The 24,507-nt window shown below is 32.5% G+C and overlaps 1 protein-coding gene across 6 annotated transcripts in view; it reads left to right on the forward strand.

Moving 5' to 3' along the window:
• LOC140440228 (uncharacterized) overlaps positions 1-24,507 on the forward strand; it is a 211,021-nt gene that overhangs the window by 60,874 nt on the left and 125,640 nt on the right. For all 6 annotated transcript variants that reach the window (XM_072530582.1, XM_072530581.1, XM_072530584.1 and 3 more), the window contains one exon: positions 17,928-18,216. In XM_072530582.1, the coding sequence (XP_072386683.1) occupies positions 18,156-18,216 (61 nt within the window). In that variant the 5' untranslated portion in view covers positions 17,928-18,155. The remainder of the gene's footprint in view (positions 1-17,927; positions 18,217-24,507) is intronic.

The following is a 24,507-nucleotide window of genomic DNA, read 5'->3' on the forward strand; positions in this document are numbered from 1 at the left end:
GAATGCTGTAAACCAGTAACTTGCCTGTTCTACTTTGTAATCAGACGGTCTTCTGAAGTTTCTCTTTTTATTTTGTTGCAAATGTTTACGATGTTTATACTGATAAAGTAATATTGTTTTCGTAATCAATAACTAGGTGAGTCCTTACATCAACGGAAAGTTTAATTTTCTTTATTACGTGTGGAGCAATGGTAATAACTGCTATTGTTTAATATTTCATATTTATTTCATCGATAGCAGCGGAAGTTTTCTAGAATTTCCCCATATAGCCCAGGGAAATGAGCAAAAATACAGTGTTTTCACTGTCAGTTAGATACATAGCACAGGTTAGATAGTATTATATAATATGATAGTCACTGTGACTACAGTCGGAAAAATGAAAGATTACCCATAAACGATCATATCAATCACTTATTTTGTATTTGCTGTGTTTTTCTATAACAAACATTTGTTATTTATAGAAAAAGACAGCAAATACAAAATAAGTTATTGATATGATCCTTCATGGGTAATCTTTCATTTTTCCAGCTGTATCTACTATCTAGCAATTGTTTTAGGTTCTATATGGGTAGAACAGCAAAAGATATGCAAAGGGCATAGCCGGTAAGAATATCAAAATTGCCCCAGGTAAAACTTTTGAGTACCCCAAATTTGAAGTATTGTTCGGAATCACGGTTCGTAGACTTACTACGGTTGCCTCTTTCGACTGGGGTGAGGATGGTTGAGTTACGTTACCAGAGTACACAAGAATACAAAACCCATTTATTCGCGATTGAAACTGAATGTAGAGGGCAGGTCGATTGCAGTGTTGATTGGTTGAAGGGGAAGAATTACGTCACGAGAGTACAGTTTCGGGCTTAATGTTCATTGGTTACACAAAAGGTGAAGATTCACCAAATTTTAGCACAAAATATTGAGACATAACCTCAAAATTCCATAAAACGTCAAAAATCGTTTTTTGGCAATAACTCGCTTAATTTTTTACCAAAATAGATTTATTTTTTTTTTAGATTAATGGTTTTTGTGCCATACAAAAATATTTAAACAAAAATGAAAGTTGGTAAGAAATTCAAATTGATTTGTACGGTTAAAAATTTTAAACGCCTATAAAAAAATAACAGATGGAAAAATGATGGAATAAAAAGATGGAAAGCTCGAAAAAATAACATATAATGTATTATTACTAAAACAATGTTCCAGAATTTGTTCAGAATTTTTAAAATGGTAAAAGGTAATTAAAAATCGAAAAAAACAGGTTTTTGCCGTTTTTTCGCCGTTTATTGAGTTATATTTTCAGTCAAAGATACGTTACTCTTATGAAAGTTATTTAATTAAAGAGCTGACATCAATACCTTTAATTTTTGGACCCCAGAGGAATCACTTTAAACTTTTAGAACAGGAGTTATGATCATTTAAAAGACGAAGTGCTACTTTTCCTCCCGAGAATAAAGTTTACTGCCCGACGCGTAGCGAAGTTACTTGTTCTTGGATGTGTTGGTAAGTCTGAAACAAAAATGTTATATAAAATGGACGAGAGTATACTGCCCTACGGCGTCTCTTCTTGGATTTCTTGAATTCTGGACATCTTTTGATCGACTGAAATTTGAAAAGTTTTATTTGTTAGATATGTGTCACATAATGTTAACTAAATAATGGGGTAATCTAGCTCTGTTTATCTTGTAGATTAGAGCTTTGTTCCAGACTGAGTCATATACCTTTTCGATGTCTAGGATGGCCATTCCTGTCTTCTGTTTGCTGTTGAATCTGATTTTCGTGCCGCTCATAACTCTTGCCAGTTGGATTTTGCAGTTTCTTCCTCTTGTGAATCCAAACTGTTCCTACTAAATGATTCTTCTTCTTTCTGCATGTTTCATCAGTCTTCTGTAGATGATCTTCTCCAGTATTTTTTATATTGTTTCCAGTAGTGATATTGGTCTGTAGCTTTCTGGTCTACTTCCGTCCTTTCTTAGTTTTAGTAGATAAATGATCTTGGCGTGTTTCCAGTTGTTCGTAAAATGCGCTTTTTTCACGCAGTATTTAAAGATAGAGAAGAGTTGCACTACTATCTTCTTTCGTAGTTCCTAATTCGTTTCTTCTTTTTATTCCCTCGTATTCTGTGTTGATTTCCTCTATGATTCTTGCATCCGACATGTTTTGTTTTTGCCTGTGTGTTGCTGCCATTTTTCTTGCAATTGCATCCACCTTTTCTTGGGTTTTTGAATAGAGTTCCCTCGTCATCTATTATTGGCGGCATCTTTTGTTTTTCTCTTCGCTTGGCCATTTTCCACTCGTTGCCATGGTTTTCTTCTGCTTTCCTGATGTTGTCTACTGTAACCAACTGTCAACAATATCTATTTATACATATATATATATTTTCTGACATTCCAGATATTACTGGCCATTTCAGGATTTTTCGATGACATCTCGATCATTCTGGACTTCTTCATTATTTCTTCTTTTTAATCAAGGGACTTTTTTATATTAAATAAATCTCAGGGAACTGTCGTAACAGTATTAACACAACAAGTATTTTTTTGATTGAAAAAATTACTTTAGATATTGTGAAAAATACTTATTTTTACTATACACAATTGAAATAAAAGTCAGTATAGTTAAGTAAAACGTACCCATAACAATTAAAATAAAAGAAATGAGACGAATGAAATTTTTTATCACTTTCTTTCGTAATTAAAAGTGGGTGGAAGCGAAAACCAAAATTGAATTTTTCTAATTATCTTTTTTATGACTTTACGTGATTCGGTTGTGTAATGTAAACGCGTTTTAATTCGACTTTTGAAGACCACATACCGCGTCTTCAAATCTGATCGTAATAGATTGCGTGCAATGTCTGTCAGGTTATGCGTGTGTATGCTTAATATGTTGATAGATGTAGACAGTATATGTAATAAAGCATTTAAGCAATGTAATTTTTTGACTGCTGTTTTATATTTAATTTAAATAAATTAATTTCAAAAATTTAATAATAAACTATCGATTATACAGTGTGTCAATTTTAAAACTTACAATGGACTATATCTCACGAACAAAAGGTGATATCGAAAAATGCTTGAAACCGTTTCTAGGATAGCAAGGGGGAACCTCATTAAATTTTCCATTTAACCCAAAGTTTCACAATTATTGCTTCACCCTGTGTAATTATTATTTATACCATTGGATAGCATTTTTTATAGTTTTTTTTTCAATGATGTATTACAAGTAGGGTTTTGCAATTTAAACTTTTTTGGTTGTGGTGGGTGGGGCCTAGGCTGGGAGTGAGTTCTCTTTCATGTCATTTTAGTTTCCCCTTACTATTCTAGAAACGGTTTCAAGCATTTTTCGATATCACCTTTTGTTCGTGAGATATAGTCCATTGTAAGTTTTAAAATTGATACACTGTATATGAAAATCAATTACTTACAACTAAAGATTGTTTATTAATAAATATATATCATATATCATAGATAAAAAACTACACATACACATATAAACAATTTTAACACAACGTTACCTCAGATAAAAAAATTCAAGAGAACCGTGTACCACAAGGATCGGATATAAGCACAATACTTTTTCTAACAGCCATCAACGACATACTTAATTAATGCCCATCGTTGTTAAAGTAAGATTATATACCGATAACTTAGTTTTATTTGCAAAAGGAAAAAACCTTTACTCAAAAACATTTACAACAAACAATAAATAAGTTATAATCATTGTCTAAATCTATAGGATTACCATTTTCACCAACAAAAACTAAATGTATTCTATTCACATGAAAACATGCATAACATCTGAAGCTTTTTAATCAAACTTTCATAAATAACGTCTGATTTTTAGGTATGTTTTTCGACCAAAAGCTATCCTGGAAAAATAAAGAAAGGAGGACTTTAAAAAATTATGCCAAGCAGGATTAAATTTTATGATAACTATCTGCAGTAAAAACTTGGAAGCGGATTAAAGTACACTATTACATGTATATAAATCTTTAGTTAGATTTAAACTTGATTATGGTGCGATAGTTTGTTTCTCCATCAAAATGTCAGTATTGGAAACTTTAGAAACTGTCCAAAACACAACTCTACGAATACCATTTTTTGACAGGTGGAAATCTTAATGACCTACATCTTTAATTTCCTTAGGTTTTCCCAATAAATTTCCTAACTTTTTCACCTTGTTTAATACCAATTCCCAAGTTTAATATCAACTTCAGTATATACAAAAAAGTGACACTCTAACAGACCTGATCAAACAATAATTCTTAAAAGAAATGGAAACTTATCAAAATCACTATAAGATATACATATACGCATTCAAATCATCAGACCATGGTGTTGGTGCTACCATCCTCACACCAAACTCATTCATCATCATCATCTTGGTGCTACAGCCCTTAGAGGGCCTCGACCTTCTCAAGCTTTCTACGCCATTCTGTTCTGTCCCTTGCTTGCATTTCCAGTTGCCGACTCCGATCTTCTCCGCATCTTGTGTTACCCCATCCATCCACCTCAGCTTTGGTCTACCCCGTCTTCTCATTCCCACGAGTTGCGCTGTTAAAATCTTTTTTATCATATTCGATTCAGTGGCCCGGGCTACATGTCCTGCCCACTGCAGGCGGTTTCGCTTAATTATAGTGGTAATATCTTTACCACCAAACGTATGCTTGTAGATATTCTGCAGTTCAATATTATATCTACGTCTCGATATTCCGTTCTCACAGACCGCTCCGAATATCTTACGTAGCACCTTTCTTTCAAAAATGGATAGAGCGGATTCATCTGTTTTCGTTAGCGTCCATGTCTCTGATCCATATGTGAGAACGGGGACTACCAGTGTTCTATACAGCCTTATACGAGTTTTTGAGACAGACGTTTGTTAGCTAAGTACTTTGATAGACCATGATAACACCTGTTTGCAATTATTATTCGCCTTTTTATTTCCTCAGATGTGTTATTATTGGGGTTAACCGATGTCCCTAGATATATGAACTCTTTGACTGCTTCGAATTTTTGGTCATTGATGATTAAATTTGTGTCAACATTTCCAGCTCTTGTGTTTGTGTTAGTCGCCATTAATTTGGTTTTATTTTGATTTATCTGTAACCCCATTCGTTCTGCTGCTGCTACTAGCTCGGTTAGGATTTCCGCAGTTCTCGCCCTAGTTCTTGTTATAATGTCCACGTCGTCTGCATATGCTAGAATTTGGACTGATCTATTAAATATTGTTCCCCTGCTATCTAAATTAGCGTCTCGTACAACTTTTTCTAAGGCGACATTAAAAAGCTGACACGCCAGCGCATCTCCCTGCCTTAACCCCCTATGTATTTGAAATGGGGTTGACGAGTCGTTTTGAATTTTTACTGCTGATAGCATCTTTGCCATTGTCACTTTTATTAAACATATGAGTTTTTTTGGAATTCCTAACTCATTCATAGCGTTGTAAAGACTTGGTTTTAAGACACTGTCATATGCCGCTTTAAAATCGACAAAAATATGATACATATCTATGTTAAACTCTTGCGCTTTTTCGAGGATCTGTCGTAGTGTAAAGATCTGGTTAATGGTTGAACGTCCACGCCTAAATCCTGCTTGATATTCTCCTAGAAACATTTCAGTATAAGGCTTTAATCTCTCGTGCAAAATATTTGACAATATCTTGTATGCTGTATTCAGGAGAGTTATTCCGCGGTAATTACTGCATTCCAGTTGGTTTCCCTTTTTGTGTAACGGGCAAATTAAGCCTAAGCTCCATTCTTCAGGTATTTGCTCCTCAGACCAAATTCTACAAACACCAAACTCATTACTTCGTCATAAACATATTGCAACTTTGTATGCAATATTACAAGCATATATAAATCCATATAAATGAGGCGAAACAGTTTCCGTCTCTCATAATTACCGATTTACTAAGCTTGCTTCACACTATAAAACATTTTTATACCAATAATTCAATCTAAGATCAAATTAGAACTAGCGAATCTAAACGAAAAACAATCACCATCGACTTTACTATTGTATGGTATTCCCTTGGATAACCGAAATGCGATGAGACTATTTGTCTTATCGCATTCCGGTATAAAAGGAAATGAAGCAGACCCACTAAGCAGCTCAGCATTCTGCAGTCAGGATTCCATTCACATTAACGAGATTTCTTCTTATGGTTTAAAATCTGAGATCAAATCTTAAGTGTGTAGTGCGTGGCAATACATGTGGAGTGCATCACAAAATAAACTAAAAGAAATTAAACAATTAGTGAAAATATGGCCCCAACCAACATCGAATGGACCATACCAAGTGAGAATACCGCGATTGCGGCTCGACATAGTAACAACCCATAACCTCCTCTTTCCATGAACTGTGTCACCAATGTGCGAAAATTGTCAAACAATCCTTTCCGTGAAACATATACTCAGTGTAAACTATATGAAGCTATAGAAAGAAGCATAACATCCCAATGGATATAAAGGAAGCCTTAAAAGAAAACATGAATGTTGAAAATACAATCATCATCATTCTGGCTTAACAACCCTGCGTGGGTCTTAGCTTCCTCAAGAATTTTTCTCCAGTCATCCCTATCCATTGCCTTTCTCCGCCAAGCACGTATTTCCATATTTTTCATGTCTTCATCAATGTTATTAAGGAACCTTGTTCTGGGTTTTCCAATTCTTCTTTGACCAATGGGTCTATCAAGGAGCATTTTTCTAGCTGGGTCCTTTTATTTCATCCGCATTACATGCCTTATCCTCCTCAGACGTGCTAACTTAATATGTTTTACGATATCAGGTTCTTGATACATTCTATAAAGTTCTAAGTTGTATCGTCTCCTCTACACTCCATTGTCATTCACTGCTCCATAGATTCGCCTACTTTTCTTTCGAAACATCCTAACAGGTTTTTATTATTTTTTGTTAGAGTTAAGGTCTCCGAACCATATGTTAGGACTGGTCGTATTATTGTTTTTAAATTTACCACCTTATTTGGTATTCCTAGTTCTTTCATTGCTTTGAACATTTTTCTTCTATTCACAGAGTCGTAGGCTGCTTTATAATCTATAAATATGAGATAAGTATTCCAGTATTTTTTACAACATTTGTTTCAGGGTTGCAATCTATGATATATTGTCGATTTACTACCTCTGAAACCAGCCTGGTATTTTCCTACTATCCGTTTTGCATATGGTGCCATACAGTGACATATAACTGTGGAAAATATTTTATACGCTGCATTTAGAAGCGTATTTCCTCTGTGGTTAGAGCATTCAAAGATATCTCCTTTTTTGTATATGGTGCAAAGTATTTTAATATTTCAATCATTGGGGAGAGATTTCTGTGTTCATATTTCTTTAATAAGCTGCTGTAATGTCATTATGGTGTTATGGCCACCTTCTTTATATAGTTCAGCTGGGAGATTATCTATTCCGGGTGATTTGTTTCTGGCTAGTTTTTTAACTGCATCTTTAACTTCAAGAATCGTTGGTGATTCCTCTTCCCTCTCGTCTGTTCCCCTTACCTCATCTCTTTCGCCTTCCAGGTTTTCTTTTTCTTCCTCTATATTAAGTACCTGGTTAAAGTATTCCACCCTACATCCACCCTACACCAATACATTTTTCCTTGTTGTTAATAGGTCACCATTCTGACTTCTGCATTGTCTTATGGTTGCCTTGAATTAGAGTGAGCATAAGTGTTAAAAATTCTTTTAACAATTTTGCATACGCAATAAACAAAATATTTCGATTATATAATTTTCATATTTTTTTACCTATATTAACATTATTACTGAACTTGTGATTAGCTAAACGATTTTCTTGTCTTGAAGTGCAATCAAAACACCATCAATTAAACCAGACACGAAGTTAGTAGAATACACACACATATGTTAGCTATTACAGTGAATAATCACTTACTTCCTCAGTTATTAACTTTTTTAAAGTTGGTGTATTGTGCAAGTGAAAGTTGCGTAATACTGAGGTGTTTACTCTCAAGTTCATAGAACTTACTTCACGCTGAAGATGGATGTATTTTATTTAGTAGAGAGCAGTCATGTAGAAAACGATCATTTCTTTGTTAAATATGGTTTGCGTTGGCACTTGATTTAAAAAAGTACATGAATTAGAATTTATATATTATCTCGTTATTGCGGCGTATTATAAGAGCAAGATATTTAAGTTTTGTGATCAAAGCATAAGCAAATATTTATTTCCAAAATAATTTACTTTTGTTCAAATAAGTTCTATAAACATATATTACTCGTATAAGGAAATATATAAGAAGGCTAAAGAAATAAATATAAGACTTACTCACAATCAGTTTACTGTATTTTGGATGATTGGTTTCGAAGACCAAACTTTGCTATTTATCGCTAGGTCTCCAAAAGATAATTTAAATGCTAAAAATAACAAACTATAACTATTACGGTTCTATCAGGTATACTATAAATTATACCAATATTCTCTTTCTTTCTCTCTAGCTCCATCCCTTCTTGTAGAGTATTGGGCACTTATGAGTTTCTTAGCTTAAAGTGTAAGATTGCTAGATTATTGCCTATTTTCTGGATAAACTATGTACTAGTTCCTTTCATTCCCTTCGATTTCTAGCTCTGTTTTGGACTTAACCCCATCTTAGTCCAATTTTTTCGTGCTCTTTCGTTGTAGTTCTTTTCCAGCTGTTGTATGGTCTTCCTCTCTTTCTTTTCCCCTCTGGTTGGTATTCAAGTGCTTGTCTCGCTATGTTGCTTTAATCTTTCCTCAAAGTATGGCTAATCCATTTACATTTTTTCCATGACTGTAGTAGATATGTTTATTTTGTTCTTTACCATAGTTTTGAGTTATACTATTGGGCCAGTATATTTTCAAGATTTGTTTACAAAAGTTTGCAGTTTGTATCCTGTTTCCATGTTTCTGCTTCAAGTAGTATACTTTTGGTGCAACTATTAAAGATTTTTGTTGTTTCCGATTTTTCGTTTGTTTAACAAATTTTATATAAAGCTTTAAATTCATGTTGTTCCTTTCTACGATTGATCTCAAATATGTAAACTTGTCTACTTCTTCTACTTGCTTAACGTATATCATTATTTTATTATTTAGGTGGTTACTATTTTTTAAGAGTTTGGTTTTCTGTTTATTTGGAGTCTAATCGTATCTAAATACTGTGTCAACTTGTTAATTTTTGTTTGCATATGACTTTGGTATTTAGTTAGTTGACAGATGTCATCTGGCAAATCAAAATCTTTTAACTATTTGAAGAGACTCATGAATAGATTTCGATTTTAATGGTGTTTTGATCGATTTTTAATCTAGTACATTCACTATCAAATGTTTTTATCCATTGTAAAACGTTCACATTTTTACCTGTGAATTTTTATATTATGAATTTTTCTGATATTTGTTTTTTACTACAGGTTTCAGGTTTTTGTTTCTCATTTGATAAAAATCCTCTCTAAGATTTGTTCTAAAACGTCCATTGAAACACCAGTTGTGGACATTTGAGAATCTTCAGTGTGAGCACTTGCTGTTCCAATAAAAAATCCTTGAAGTATATATTTATACCTTCATCCATATAAACTTTTAAACTATCTTCATGTAACAGTATCCACACTTTCTTGTAGTACCCTTTTTTGTTAGAGCTCTTTTTACTTTTTAAAAAGCTGTTGTAGCCTGTATTTTTTCATGGTTGGTAATATTTTGCTTACCAATTGGCATTATACAGATTTCATTTTTCTCGGTCTCAATTGAGGTTATGGTGATTCTATTTGTTTTGTTATCACTCGCTAATGCCTTCACAATAAATTCAACTCTTAGTTTTGCCATTTCAACTTAAATTATAGGCAAAATTGTAGTGGAATTTATATGCTCGAACGAATGTCAAGACTCTTTCGATAAAATAAAGTCATTACTTTGTTCGGAATCTTGAGAATTTTTAACACCGATTTACCGATTGATATATTATGTACCCTGTGTATATGCAGATGCCAGCATCAAAGGAGTAGGAGCTGTATTGACACAAAATGATGAAAATGAATATAGTAAGCCAGTGGCATATTTATTAAAACAATTAACAGAAATTCAAAAGAACATATAGGCAATTTACCTAGAATGTTTAGACATAAGAAGATGTAAAATATTGGCAAAATATTGGTACACAGGCAAATCCCAAAAAATTGCTTTGGAAAATACAAAAAAACATACGATTATAATAAAAGTGGTTCGATCTACATAGAAAAGAAATTGAATTAAATGTTGAAGATTTAGTACCTACCGGTGTAGTCTGGCAAAACCTTCCAGCCTTTTGCTTTCGCCGCTATTTCTTGTGTCGCAATCGTCACGTCGATCTACGTACCCGTACCTCTCCTAAAAAACGTAGGCTCAAGACCTGTGTTCAGTACTACTAGGTCTAGAGTACCCACCCAGTCAGTCAGTATCCTGCCGCGAGTGTCGGTGATGGGAGATCTCCACTCCGCTGCTTTTGCGTTAAAACCTCCCAGCATTACGCATCCTCCTCCTGTGTTTCTCACTTCCTGCATGTTACGTTTGGAGAAATATAACAGCAGACCAGCCACACCCCGTCCATTCGACCAATCACATATCCTTCTACGACTTAATTTCATACACTCGCAGCTTCCTATTGTAGATTCGTACAGCAGCCCTCTCGGTCGTATCTACAAACCATCCTCTTCTCCTCACCGCTGTTGGATTTGGCTCCTCCGTCACCAGCACATCGATGTTCTTTTCAAATGCGGCAGCCTCGGCAAGATCATGTGCTAATCTTGCTGTTCCTACGTTAGTTTGAAGCACCCTCAGCTGTCGAGTCTTGTTTCCTGTGTTTGCCATTTCTAAGCCTTGGACTTCTTTCGCGCTCTCTTTCGTACTGTTTCCACTCACGTACTCTTCTTGGGATTAGTCCTCAGTGATTGTGGAGAATGGAAACCATCTAAACAGAAAGAAGTTCGATGAACTAAGGATTGGGCTATACAAAATATTAAACAAGATTTTCAATTCAATTTACGAAGTTGACTCTGGGCCCAGGAAAACGGAATCAAATTTTTTTTATATCTTTAAACTTATTCCAGTGTTGAAAGAGAATATTCACTAAACACTTAGGCTAGATATCATTTATAATGATTCTTCTCCAAATGTCATCTTCCAAGCCACTCTCCTTGGTCTTTCCGTGGTCTTCCTTGTTTTTTTTCAATAGTACCTTTATATGGCTAGTTATATGTGTAGATTTTATATAGAAAGTTTTTAGAGATTTAACCAAAATTTAGAGATTTAAATTTATATCAGATGAGTGAAACAACAGAAAATCACTGAAACGGATGCGTAAGAAATATTTTTATTAATCTACGAATATAAAAAATAAACTTAAAGTATTAGTAATACTCCTATTAATTTAATTCGCTAAAAAATAGGTTTATTAAAAACTCACTCGAATAAAAACCACTTCAGTAGGCTGGTAGACGAAAAATTATCATCATTTCTTATAGTATCAAATTCTCCCTTTGTTTCCAATAACGCAGCCGAGTTTTTATACGAATTTGACAGGTCGGCTGACTTTGACTCGCAACTGTTTGCACTGGGAATTGATGGGGAAATTGGTTTTTACGCTTATTGAATAGATATAAATCTGACAAAATTGAATGGAGGTTGGAAACTTATGCTCATCACAACGAGGAGGGTTTAAAATGTTCGGTGCAGAAGAATAGCTCATTTATGCGTGACCCGAGAGTTCAAAAATAAATATGTATATATTTACTGATTTCGAATGGAATGAACTTCCTTACGTGTTGGTTAACCCAAACAAAATTATGTTTAGCTAAGCTTTTTATGGGCATAACTATTTGTTTTTATAACTTCACAAGTAAGAGATATCTAATGATTTGAATATATAATAACATACCACGCGTAACCTTTTTTGGATGGTGCTAGAAAGGTCACCAATGGAGACCCTGCGGACGGCAGCCAGATGGTTGGTGGAGAGCGAGTGGTGGGTTCAAAACTAGCTTTTGGAATCAGTTTGTTGTATAACAGAAGAAATTATTAAAGATAAGATAAGATAGGACAGATAAATAGATCGATAGAGAAATAGATAGAGAGAAATGTATGGAAAGTTACCATAGGAAAGTAGATAAAAATAAAAAAGGGCGCCACTTAACTTTTTGTATATAAAAGGGGAACGCTAATGTGTTAGTACTGGAGGAATAAAATACGTTAGTTAAACAAAAACAATATATTGAAAAATAATTCAACAAATGGTTGATTCGAAACCAAAAAAAATTAAACGGTAAACTTTTAGCTTCAACATAATAGGGTTGAATGCATCTAAAAATAGAAAAAATCTACCAACAAATAACATCTGGTTAGCTACATATAAAAATAAACAATAAATCGATAAAAAAACCTTCACAATGCACAATATATAGAAAATACATGTAAACCTAAATCAATCAGTAAAGAGAGATGCTATTAATTAAAAATTCAATAAAAGAGAAAGAAATGTACACTCTTTACTGTCTGGGCTTATCTCGAGATAAAGGAAACTCTAAATTTAGGAATGCAAATGAAATAATACTATTGAAAATTTAAAGAATTACAAAAAAAAACGAGTGTGGCAGTCCAGTGGGACTGCCGGTGGAAGTTACACTTCTATACACGCATTCGCCGTTACAAATTTATTTGGGAGTCAATCTGCACAATCATTACATATGTAATTTTATAGGTAAGGCATAGCAGAAAGAGAAACAGAATTAATAACAACTTACTAACAATGAAGGATTGAATCAATATTTTGATGAAAATGTATATTTTAATTTTCATATACTTATGTATGAAAGGAGTTGACTGCAAAAATTTTTACACATACTCTGCAGTAAAATTCATTATTTATTTTGGTATTAATATAATAATACAATACAAATTAAACTGCATTATTCATAAGTATTTAAAAATGACAATAATATACATAAAAAAATACACTACAATACAGTGCAACATAATTCCATATAATAATACAATACGAATTAAAATGCAATATCCATAAGTATTTAAAAATAACAATAATGTAATAATATTAATAAAAAAGTCCTCTCCGACTGGGAATCGAACCCCGGTCTCCCGCGTGACAGGCGGGGATACTGACTACTTTACTACCGAGGACATGACACAAATGTATTTCAAAATTGACAGTTCTGGATCATACAGTGATTTATTGAGATTATTATTTTGAAATACAAAAGACTAATATAATTATGAACATCTAATAAATAATACAAAACATATCACATAAATAATAATATTAATAAATATTTTATTATATGTATATTATATGTATATATATCTTTATATAATATATATAATATTAAATTATATATACAAAAGGAACATTTTTACATTCGAGAGAGGAAGAGAGAGAAAATATATCTTCTGTCTCTCTCTTACTCATTGTCTTACATATGTAATGATTTCACAGATTCACTCCCATACAAATTTCCAACGTGGAGCGCGCGTATAGAAGTATAACTTTAATAAAATATTTATTGCGCAAACAAACGAATCGCACTTTGTTTGTAAAATTATGTTCCGTACTGTTTTTAATGAAATAAATGTTCTTACTAAATGTTAAAATTGTTCGTAAATGTTAAATGTTCTGATTGGCTGAAAATTGGTGTATAACTAGATGACTCTAAAAGGAATTCGGTGGCAGCATTAATTCCTTTTGAAGACAGCTGAACAAGATGGCTCGTGCATCACCAAAGATTTTGCAATCTCTCCGCTTTTTATAAGTATTATAAGATGAAGATAAACAAAGTACTTATAGTTGTCTTGTAGATCTGAACACTTAAAATCGCACTGACTTTAAACTTACTATACTATACTTAAGTGTATTATTATGGAGCAACTTAAATTACCAACAATTAAATGTAGTAATAGTCTAAGATAGAATTGCTGATAACACTTCAAGAAATTTACGAAGGACTTAACTCTTTGACTACTCACACCCAAGTGTTTTCGTTCGCTCAAAAATTTAACAAACTGTCTCCAAAAGAAAATCTCTCTTTCCCTCATTTTTGCTAAAGACACAAACAGAACGTTATAGTTTGAATTATATTACTTAGAAAAAGTATCCTAAAACTTTTATTAGGACCAACTCTATTGAAGATATATGGGGTGACGAATCATAACTACTGATGGCGCAGAGTTGAATTTTTCTATTCAAGCAGATACATTTTAACTACAGCAATTTGATGCGTCTTCAACAAGGCGATGCAATAGGGTACAAGGCGCTATTGCCAAAACACTGATACGGCCAGTGGCGTATCGGTTGTATGCTGAAGGAAATAAAAAAATAAAAAAGTAAACTAAAAAAAAATGTTACAATGAGGATGAACAATAAGCGTTGGACAAACAAAATATATTACTTTATGCTGTTTTATCACTTGATGTTTGTTATCATTTTCTTCTGATTTTTGTTTTTTCTTATTATAAGGTATCTAATTTCTGTTAGGTAGTTATTTCTGTTGTAGTTATCATCATGTTCGACTTCTTGAACTAATTTTTAAATTGCAGGGAAGTAGGAAGGAGCCTCCTAGAGTATATTTATGTCACAAAAGAAAGTATACAAATACCGGCCTTCCTGGAAATGTTAGTATAACTAGCGACTAATTCTTCCACCACCGAAAAATTCAAAACGCAAAGCAAACCATAGTTGTCAGTAATGTATTCTGTAGGATTTTTTCTAACTTTAGCGTTAAAATCACTCATAATATTGTTATTGTGTGTTTTTTGATTGTTTATAGTTCCTCTATTCTCATGCAACGAAAACTGTAGTAACTCAATTTTTGTATAAATGGAGTTACTACCTTCTTCTGAATTATTCTATACGTAGCTGTAACATAGAATATTATGGTAAGGTGAGCATCAGACTAATCGACCGACCACGACCAACCGTCCGACAGCGATCAACCAACTTTTGTATTTTTATTTTTAAACTCACATTACTCGTTCGTGTTCCATCGACCGACCGTCAAAACCATTCCAAAACGTCAGGAAGCTGTAGCAACATAACCACATTTTTGTAATATTATTTTACTGGGCTTTTTGTAGAAAATTGAATTGTGAATAGAATTAGCAGCGATAATTGTACTGATACATTGTGTATCACTTATTTACTTCAAGACGTTTTCGTAGGCATAGGGGAGAGTTTGGGTGCTTGACATTTTTTTAAAAAGACACCAATAAGAAGAATTCTTTGTGTTATATCCCATTCTATTAAATTTCAAAATTATTATAGCATGAGCAAGCCCAAATTTTATAGGTTAATTACAAATTTTGAAATGTCAATGGTCAATGTCATTGCTTAGAACAATATAAATGAATGCGAAATGTTCCATATTCATCGACCAACGATCAAAAATTCCAACAAGTCCGAATTTCAAAACTGAACGATAGCGGTCGGTCATGTAAGTGATGGACGGTCCACCAGTCTGACTTTGCGCGTACATTTTCATAAACTCGTAATGTTGGTCGATCGTGGACGGTCGGTCTGGTCGAGCAGTCTGATTCCTCCCTAACTCTAGCGGCTGTATAGGCAACTTAAAATACACAATTTAGTTTTATAGTATCTCAAATAACCTCACATTTTCAACGATACCTGCATTAAGTTGAGTTACTGTAATCTTTATTCATAACAAAATGTGTTCATCAAAGAGAAAAGAAACCTGGTAATAAAGAAAACTGAGTCAAGACGCAATTTTTCTCGAGAATATAATTTTCTGCTTGATAATAAAAGAATCAAAATTTGTAAAACGATGTTTTTAAACACGCTGGGTATATCGGAAACCTGGGTTAAAACTGCCTTGAAAAAAATTGGAGAAGGTGGCACTTTGGAAAAGGATATGCGGGGACGCCATACTGTAGACCCAATAAAATTGCAGAAAATATTAAGGAAAGTATGAGAACTTAGTACTTAACTTCCATTAGTTCCTTCCCATTATAATAGAAAACATTCAAAGAAAATGAATTTGGAAGATGGTTTAAATATTAGTAAAATGTACAGAATGTACAAAGAGCATATTGGAACCAATTCAGTACACATTGCAAGTGAACGGCAATATCGTGAAATTTTCAACTCAGAATTCAATATAAGCATTCTTTAAACCAAAAAAGGATCAGTGTCAACTATGCACGAGTTATAGAGATGCTGATAATGACATAAAATTGAAATTGCAAAAAAAATATGATCAACACTTAGCTAACAAAGTTTTAGTCCGTAAATTGAAAGATGTGGATACAGAACTAGCTACTGAGGATAAAACTTTATGTGTTGCGTGTTTTGAACTGCAAAAGGTATTAGTTACTTCTCAATCAGAAGTAAGTACATTTTATTATAAAAGTAAAACTTCAACCTATAATTTTACAGTCTACGACATAGGTAACACTAAAGGAGTCTCTTACGTTTGGTATGAAGAGGTGACGAAACGGGGACCAAATGAAATTTGTAGTTGCTTGTTAAACTTTCTGAGGACACAAAAAACTAAAGGGGTTGAAAGTATCATCTTATACTCCGACAATTGTGGGGGGCAAAATAGAAACCTTTTTATTTTCTCCATGTTTGCATATGCTTCTAAAATTCTCAACTTAAAGATAACACACAGGTTTTTGAAAAAGGGGCGTACTCAGAATGAAGGAGCTAGTATGCATGCAGTAACATAGACAGCTAAAAAGCAACAGAGTGCTGTCTATACCCCCAGTCAATGGAACACATTAATAAAAACGGCGAAAGTAACTGGCCAACACTACACAGTAAAAGAAATGTCCCAAGCAGACTTTGTAAAATTTTCTGACATGGTGAAAAAATCAGAACTGGAGAATGGACGAAACTTTTAATCCAGTAAAAATTAATAAAATGCGGAAATTGTCGTGGCTACCAAAAGAACATAATACTGTTCAATTTAAATATGATTTTGCAAAAACCCCAAGAATTTTATGTCTGAAAAAAAGTAAGCGTAGTCAATTTCAAACTCATTTCACTGAGTTGCCGAAACTTTATACTTCTCCTCTACCTGTTGATAGTAAGAAATTGAAAGGTTAATAAGAGCTTTGCAGAGGTTATCCACCTTCAATACCGCGTTTGTACCATAACTTCTTTTTTTCTTTACGGTCAAAGGATGGAACACAGACGAAGAATGATAAACATCAAGACTCTAAAAGTTCTAGTAGCAACGAATCTGAAGAAGATGACTTTGAGTAGAAATAAACTTAACCTATTTTGTGAAATTTAAGATATAATTATAAAGTTCGTTAAAATTTTTCGTTCAAAATGACCGTATGTCATTTTTTCCCTAAATTGTTCCGACGAAAAATGTAGTAACTCATATAAAAAAAACAGAATTAAGAAAAATTATAATATTTTGGTGATAAACTTTAGAAACTGCATTGAAATAAACATACCTACAAAAGTTTTGTTTTCAACAGTTTATTATTGGATATTTTAGAAACTGCTAACCGGTGTTTATACTTGTAAATTAATTTTCTCAAAACTATGTAAAATGACTTACTACAGTCTTCGTTGCATAAGCCGATTTGTTGGTATAACTTTTCGATTTCTTATTTATCTTTATCTGCAGTGGGAGAATAAACTTAAACAATTTTTACATTCATTGGTGCTGCATTTAAAAACTGTACCCACATATTAAATCTGATGTAATTTTTTGACTTATTTTCGAATTGAACAGTAATTTAACAATTAATTCAAAACATATGTGGGCATATAACAAATAGGGAATGCAATGAGTTTTAAACGAATAAAAATACACACCAGTCAGTTTACATGGTTTTTCTACTTGTTTGAAAGTCTCTGTACGTAACAAAACTTTTAAAAAGTTACTCATTAATTAACTGTTATTCAATGTTAATTAACTTATTTTATTTTATTGTTACAGGAAATAAAATTAAGGAAATCCTGCCGGCTAATTACATAAAGAAATAGTTATTTTACCTTCCCGTCTAACTGTCATGATCGAAGTAACTGGTGTATTGAATTAAAATACATTAAAGGAATTCCTTGTGAAATAGAGTGTTCAACGGTGCGCGATTTTTGTGAAGTGATGTGAAACGGTTGAAGAGTAAAACCATCAAATGGTCGATAAACGATTTTTGATGAACGAAAAATGGTATCTTATGTAAACTTCTGGCTGCTATGTTTTTGGATTAGTGCACTTGTGGCAATTGGTGAGTATTTTCTACATTTAAACTATTATTTTTGTTGCATAATAATAGCTGTAAAAAAATATTTAAAGGGAAGATATTAAGAACATACGAAATCAATGTATTTCTGCTCAACTCCGCTCTAGGTGGTTGGCCAACAAAAGGTTGTCAAATAAGTATATTATAAAAATCCAATACTTCAGCGGGCTGCTGGATTCTGAATTCATTCAAGAACAAGTCAAAACTCCACCCAAATAGGTTGCCTAGAATCACTGTGAAAACTAGACTACACAAGCAGTTATTATGCTGTCAAACCACTTATCGCTTCCTTATAGTCCAAGAGATAGAGCCGAAATTTTGAACTGATCAGTAATATGACATTTCTTTATTGGAATATATTCATTGTAACTGGGTTAAGACTTTGCCTTACAGGCGGACGCCCCTCGTGGTACATGGGGTGGCTATACAGGGATGGAGTTGTAATTTTTTTCAGAAAAATTAACGATCGATAATATGGCTGGAAATTTGCTTAGAGTAAGATCTTGGTATAACCAGACGAAATCTCAAAGGGCGGACGAGAGAGTGGATACATAAGGGGTAGCGGACAGGGGTGAAATTACAATTTTTTGGGGAAAATTAACGATAACTAATATGTCTGCCATTTTCATGGCTCATTATTTAGCCCCTAAAAACTCTAAATCCAAAAGGGCGGACAGCTGGGTTGGTACAGAGAGCCATAAAACGGGGTCAAATGTACCACTTGCCTGCGCATTTTAGGTCTCGGTAACAATTTTCAAACAGATTTTATTATGATATTTTTATACCGATTGATTTGAAAATTTGTATGCTCACTTCTGTTACTATTCTGAGAAGCGTCAAGTAGAGTTTTCCTCAAAATTTTGCAAAAAAATTTCCGTAAATGAAAATTTTCGTAATTTTTTGAGGTAAAATCTAATTTATAGAATCTTTTCGATTTTCTGTAAGTTATACCATGATTTTTTTCCAAAAATTTTCAAACGATTTTTCCGATAAGAAAAAAAAATTAGAAAAACTTTTCTAAAACATTTGATAAAACTCTACGTCATCGACTGAATCTTTTATAGAATATTTTGTAGTTTTAAAATGATATTATGATAATGTTTTTTTTTTCAAACTAAAGTCATATTTACTTTACAAATCACATTTTTTTCTTAAATATAAATATTTTACGAATTAATTTTTAATTAAATAAATGTTTGATATTTGATATTTTATTAAATTAAAGTAATTTTATAATGTTAACTATTAAATATTTTTGGTATAACAAATAGTAATTTTACTTATTTTTTATTACAATAAAAAGGTTTTTAAATTTATATTGCATAAATAATGGTTGTTCAGATATAAGAAAAATTTGATTTATTATTACATTAATAATCAAATACAAAATATATTATTTTTATTTATCAATAGGTAAAATTCAATTTGTAGAATTCCTTTAACATTTTACAAATAATTATTAATAAAAATAAATTTAATAGTGGAATTATCAATTTTTTAAGTTTTGAAATTTACTTTGTACTTAGATATTTTCAATATTTTTTTAACTTTCAAATTGATTGAATTTTTTTTTCATTAGTTAATTATAATTTTACAAATTCTGTTTGGACATTAATTTTGCATCATTATTATTTTAAAATATTAAAATAATAATGATGCGCGTTCCATTTAGATCAGTAATTCTAGACGCATGCGCTAAATGTAATAAGTATCAAGATGCTTTTATCCAACTTGGTGAAACTGACTTCGATTGTAATGAAGTTTTTGAAACCTTAGAAACTTTCATATGTCACTTATATGGAACAGGACTGACGAGAACAATTCCAAAAAGAAAAGTAAACGATGTCAGATTTTTACTATTTAACCGGCAGTATAAGTTGCATGATATGAACGAGGCTTTAAAAAAAAAAAACTAAAAAATGTCGATGCTTCAAGCTTACCACCAGCTGAAAGTGACGAAGACGATGAATGTGATGACATCAGTGAGAGTGAGAAAAATGACGAAATTTTTTTTCTAAATTTTTTTTTCTTATCGGAAAAATCGTTTGAAAATTGTTGGAAAAATTCATGGTATAACTGACAGAAAATCGAAAGGATTCTACAAATTAGATTTTACCTCAAAAAATTACGAAAATTTTCATTTACGGAATTTTTTTTGGAAAATTTTGAGGAAAACTCTACTTGACGCTTTTCAGAATAGTAACAGTAGTGAGCATACAAATTTTCAAATCAATCGGTATCAAAAATATCATAATAAAATCAGTTTGAAAATTGTTACCGAGACCTAAAATGCGCAGGCAAGTGGTACATTTGACCCCGTTTTATGGCTCTCTGTACCAACCCGCTGTCCGCTCTTTTGGATTTAGAGTTTTTAGGGGCTAAATAATGAGCTATGAAAATGGCGGGCATATTACTTATCGTTAATTTTTTTCCAAAAAATTGCAATTTCATCCCTGTCCGCCATCCCTTATGTATCCACTCTCGCGTCCGCCCTTTGGGATTTCGTCCAGTTATACCAAGATCTTACTCTGGGCAAATTTTCAGCCATATTATCGGTCGTTAATTTATCCGAAAAAAATGACATATTCGTCCCTGTATAGCCACCCCCTGTACCACGAGGGGCGTCCGCCTGTAAGGCAAAGTCTTAACCCAGTTACAATGAATATATTCCAATAGAGAAATGTCATATTACTGATCAGTTTAAAATTTCGGCTCTATCTCTCCGACTATTAGGCAAGCTGCTCTTTCCTTTAAAGGAGACAGATAGTTGAACGATATTTTATACAATGTCTATCACCGGGTATGGATTTGTTTTTGTCCAAGTTTTATATTGGTCCACTATTTCAAATGCAGTTCAAACAGACATATATTAAATTGTATGTTCCGTTTTAAATTCGTTCAATCTGTTATGTACGGTGAGGTCTCTTTTTACGCGGATTATTTTTATGCGATTTTAAAATTGTGCAGTTTGTATTTCATCCAAAAATTTCTATTATTAACTATCAAAAGTTGCTTTTGAAACAAATTTCTAGTCTGCAAAAGTTGTTGTTTTAAAATTTAGTTTAGATGTACAGTATTTTTTACTTGTTTTATTCTGTCTAGGTTTAGTTTTTAATATGTTATTAGTTTTTAGCAGTAGTGAGCCTTCTTGTAATGTAATAACAATCATTTTGTGTTTTAAAGGAGGTTAAATAAATAAATAAAAATGAATAAATAAAATAATTAAATATTAACTATGTCAGTCCAGACGTCAGTAAAGTGAGCCTTTGTAATTCAGGGATTGCCTTGTTACATGATATCCCTATTTCATATTTGCAAGTTTCGCATTGAAAGGTATAACCTGTTATTTTTGTAAAATAATTTTTCTCTTAACAGTGCGTCATTTTATAATAATTTGTCTAAAATTTCAAAGATTTCAAGTGAGTGTCGTATAGTTTTCTTTTTCATTAGAAGAGGTTTTGCCACCTCAATATCGTAAATCTATTTTTTTAAATTTTTTTTTTTAAGATTTTATTTGACCCAATGGAGAAAAAAAAAACACCAAAGACAATCAATTTCGTTGGAAACGAAAATTGATTATTTTGCCTTGGGTATTACTATAAGGAGTTGAAAATTGGGGACAGAAATTATTGGGGTGGAGATAGGGCAAGCAAAACAAACCGAAACGTTTGCGAACGGCTACTTACGTTTTTTTTTTTGGAGAGCTGGGCCGCAGATAAGTGAATGACCAGGGGACGGGGACTGGGATAACTACAAAAATGAAATAAAAGGGGTACTTACACGAATATCCTGGACAAGCACATTACAAAAAGGTTCTTAAGCAATTTGAAGTAAGGACGCCGCTTAGAAAGATCTTCCTGCTGGATGAAAGAAAGTCTCTTCCTTGCTAAAAAATACAAAAAGGAGTTAGAAACTTTTTTTGAAAGAAATAAACAAATTGGTTTAGAGAAAAAAAACTTAAATATTTATTGTTATCTCACCTGCTATGCTATGAACAGAAAGAGCCATCACAATTTAGATTGAGGAACTTAAAGAAGAATTTCTGTAAGTAGTTATTTTGTAACGAAATATTTTGCCTACCACATAGGGTATTGCTATGGAAGTTGAAAGTTGGCGACAGAAACTACTAGGGTGGAGATAGAGCAAGCAAAATAAATGATACGCGAACGACACTCAGGGTTTGTTTGGAGAGCTGGGTCGTGGATAAGTTGAATGGCAAGGGGGTTGGATTGGGGCAACTACAAAAAAATGAAACAAAGGGGATTCTTAGATAAGTCTCTTGGAACAAACGGACAAAAAAACAACTAGTTGTAACTATTGAAATAATTATTAGAAATACAAAAATGGTTAGGAGACTTTTCTAGAATAAAAAGACAAAATGGTTCCGAGAAATAAATTAAACATTTATTTTTGTGTCACCACAAACAGTTACAAAAATACAGATGGCACAAAAACTATATTAACAGTCACAAAAGTAAATATAAAAATAACAAAGAAAAACTTACATGTGTCCTATTCGTTTACAAGTGGGAATTGCAACAAAACTTACAAATGTTACTGGTCTATAAACTGTGGCAAATAAAAAACTATCACAAATAAAGATTATCTTATTAAATAATGAAAGCAATTATTATTTTTTTAAAAAATGTCTATCTTGACTTTAAAATTTAACACAAAAAAAGTTACCTGATTTCACCAAAAAAAGCACTAAAAGGATTGAAACTGGAATCATACTGGAATTTTCTTAACAGGAACAAATTCATCTCCATACTGCCAAAAAGCTTGGGATGACAACCGGGGAGAAACAAAATTAGGATGAAAACAACGATTCTTGCTCCTCACTTTCTGGAACCTCACTTAAACTCCAACTATTGACTGCTCAATACTAGAAATTTAACTGCTACTGCCACTTTATACTATACTTCCATGACAAAAAAAGGAAAAAGAAAAGATTACGAATTTGAAAATAAATTCGGACTCCAATAAAACTAAACACGACTTTAACAGCGGCCGGCCTTAGCAAGAGTGAGCAATTATTTTTAAAATTCATTCGCACAATCTTGGTATAAACAAAACACTTACAACGGTAACGGGAACGCAAAATATCCTAAAAGAGGCTTCGATCAAAAAACACCGACAAAATATGCATGTTGTGAAATATAAACAAACTATAAAATGGTTTACATTAACTTTAGCGACGCAAATAAAAGGAAGTTGAAAGATTCGGTTTTTTAACTTGTACGAAAGGAAACAGAAATACACTAAGATTATTCTTTGATATTTTAACAAATACGATAGGATTTTAATACATATCCAAAGAATTTTCAAATGCTACAATTTAATCCAGGAAAAAGCTCTTTACTTTTATGAGTTAATGAAACAGTCAGAGCCACCAACTTCTACTTCCCAAGCTGGTAAAAAATGTTCAGCTGAGAGAGTGCTTCATCAGATAAAGCAGCAGCAAAAATATTTCCACAGGAGATAGCGAAAATTATTGAAGATGGTATCAAGTATTTAAAGCTGATGGAAAGGGACTGTATTGGAAAAAAATGCCTAACCGTTCTTACATCGCAAAGGATCAAAAACTGCAAGTAAACATACTTTGTAGCAATACATCAGGATATAGGATGTTAAAACCGCTCTAAATAAATAAATCTCTTAGACCACGTGCTTTAATAGGTAAAAATTTACTTTACAAGTAAAACAAAGAAAAAGCAGCCGATGTTAGAAAATTGATCGAAATACATTACGATTTAAACTAGAAGAGTAGGTATTGAAGAATTAAGCTATTTTTACATGTTTTAGAACGAGACAACTTTGGAAAACATCCACCTGCAAACAAGTTCATAAATAGTTTACTTTAAACAACAATACTAGTAAAATAAACATGTTCCCCTGTTTTCCTATAGATATTTCGAGCACTAACTTCATCGAGTTTGATCTCGATACTCTTATTCAAATGTTAAGTAAGTATTTACGCGAACAAAACAGTTTTTATTCACAAACAAAAAAAACTTGACTTCTTTTAATCCATTTATTATTGAAGAATTCTCATAGCCAATTTTATATCACGATCATGTTGATTTGCATTTTTTATTACATGAAAGATCTACTTTTTCCTAATCTTATTTTATTTTTTAATTTATCGCCTAAATTCTAAATGTTATGCGTATATTCTTATAATTCCAGTAAAGATGAATCCTTAACGGTTATAACTGTGTCATAAGATCAATTAGAAGAACAATTTATTATTTAAATTTCAAGGAATTTCACCAC

This window comes from Diabrotica undecimpunctata, chromosome 4, assembly GCF_040954645.1.
Source record: "Diabrotica undecimpunctata isolate CICGRU chromosome 4, icDiaUnde3, whole genome shotgun sequence".
In the NCBI taxonomy this organism is placed as follows: Eukaryota; Metazoa; Arthropoda; class Insecta; order Coleoptera; family Chrysomelidae; genus Diabrotica; species Diabrotica undecimpunctata.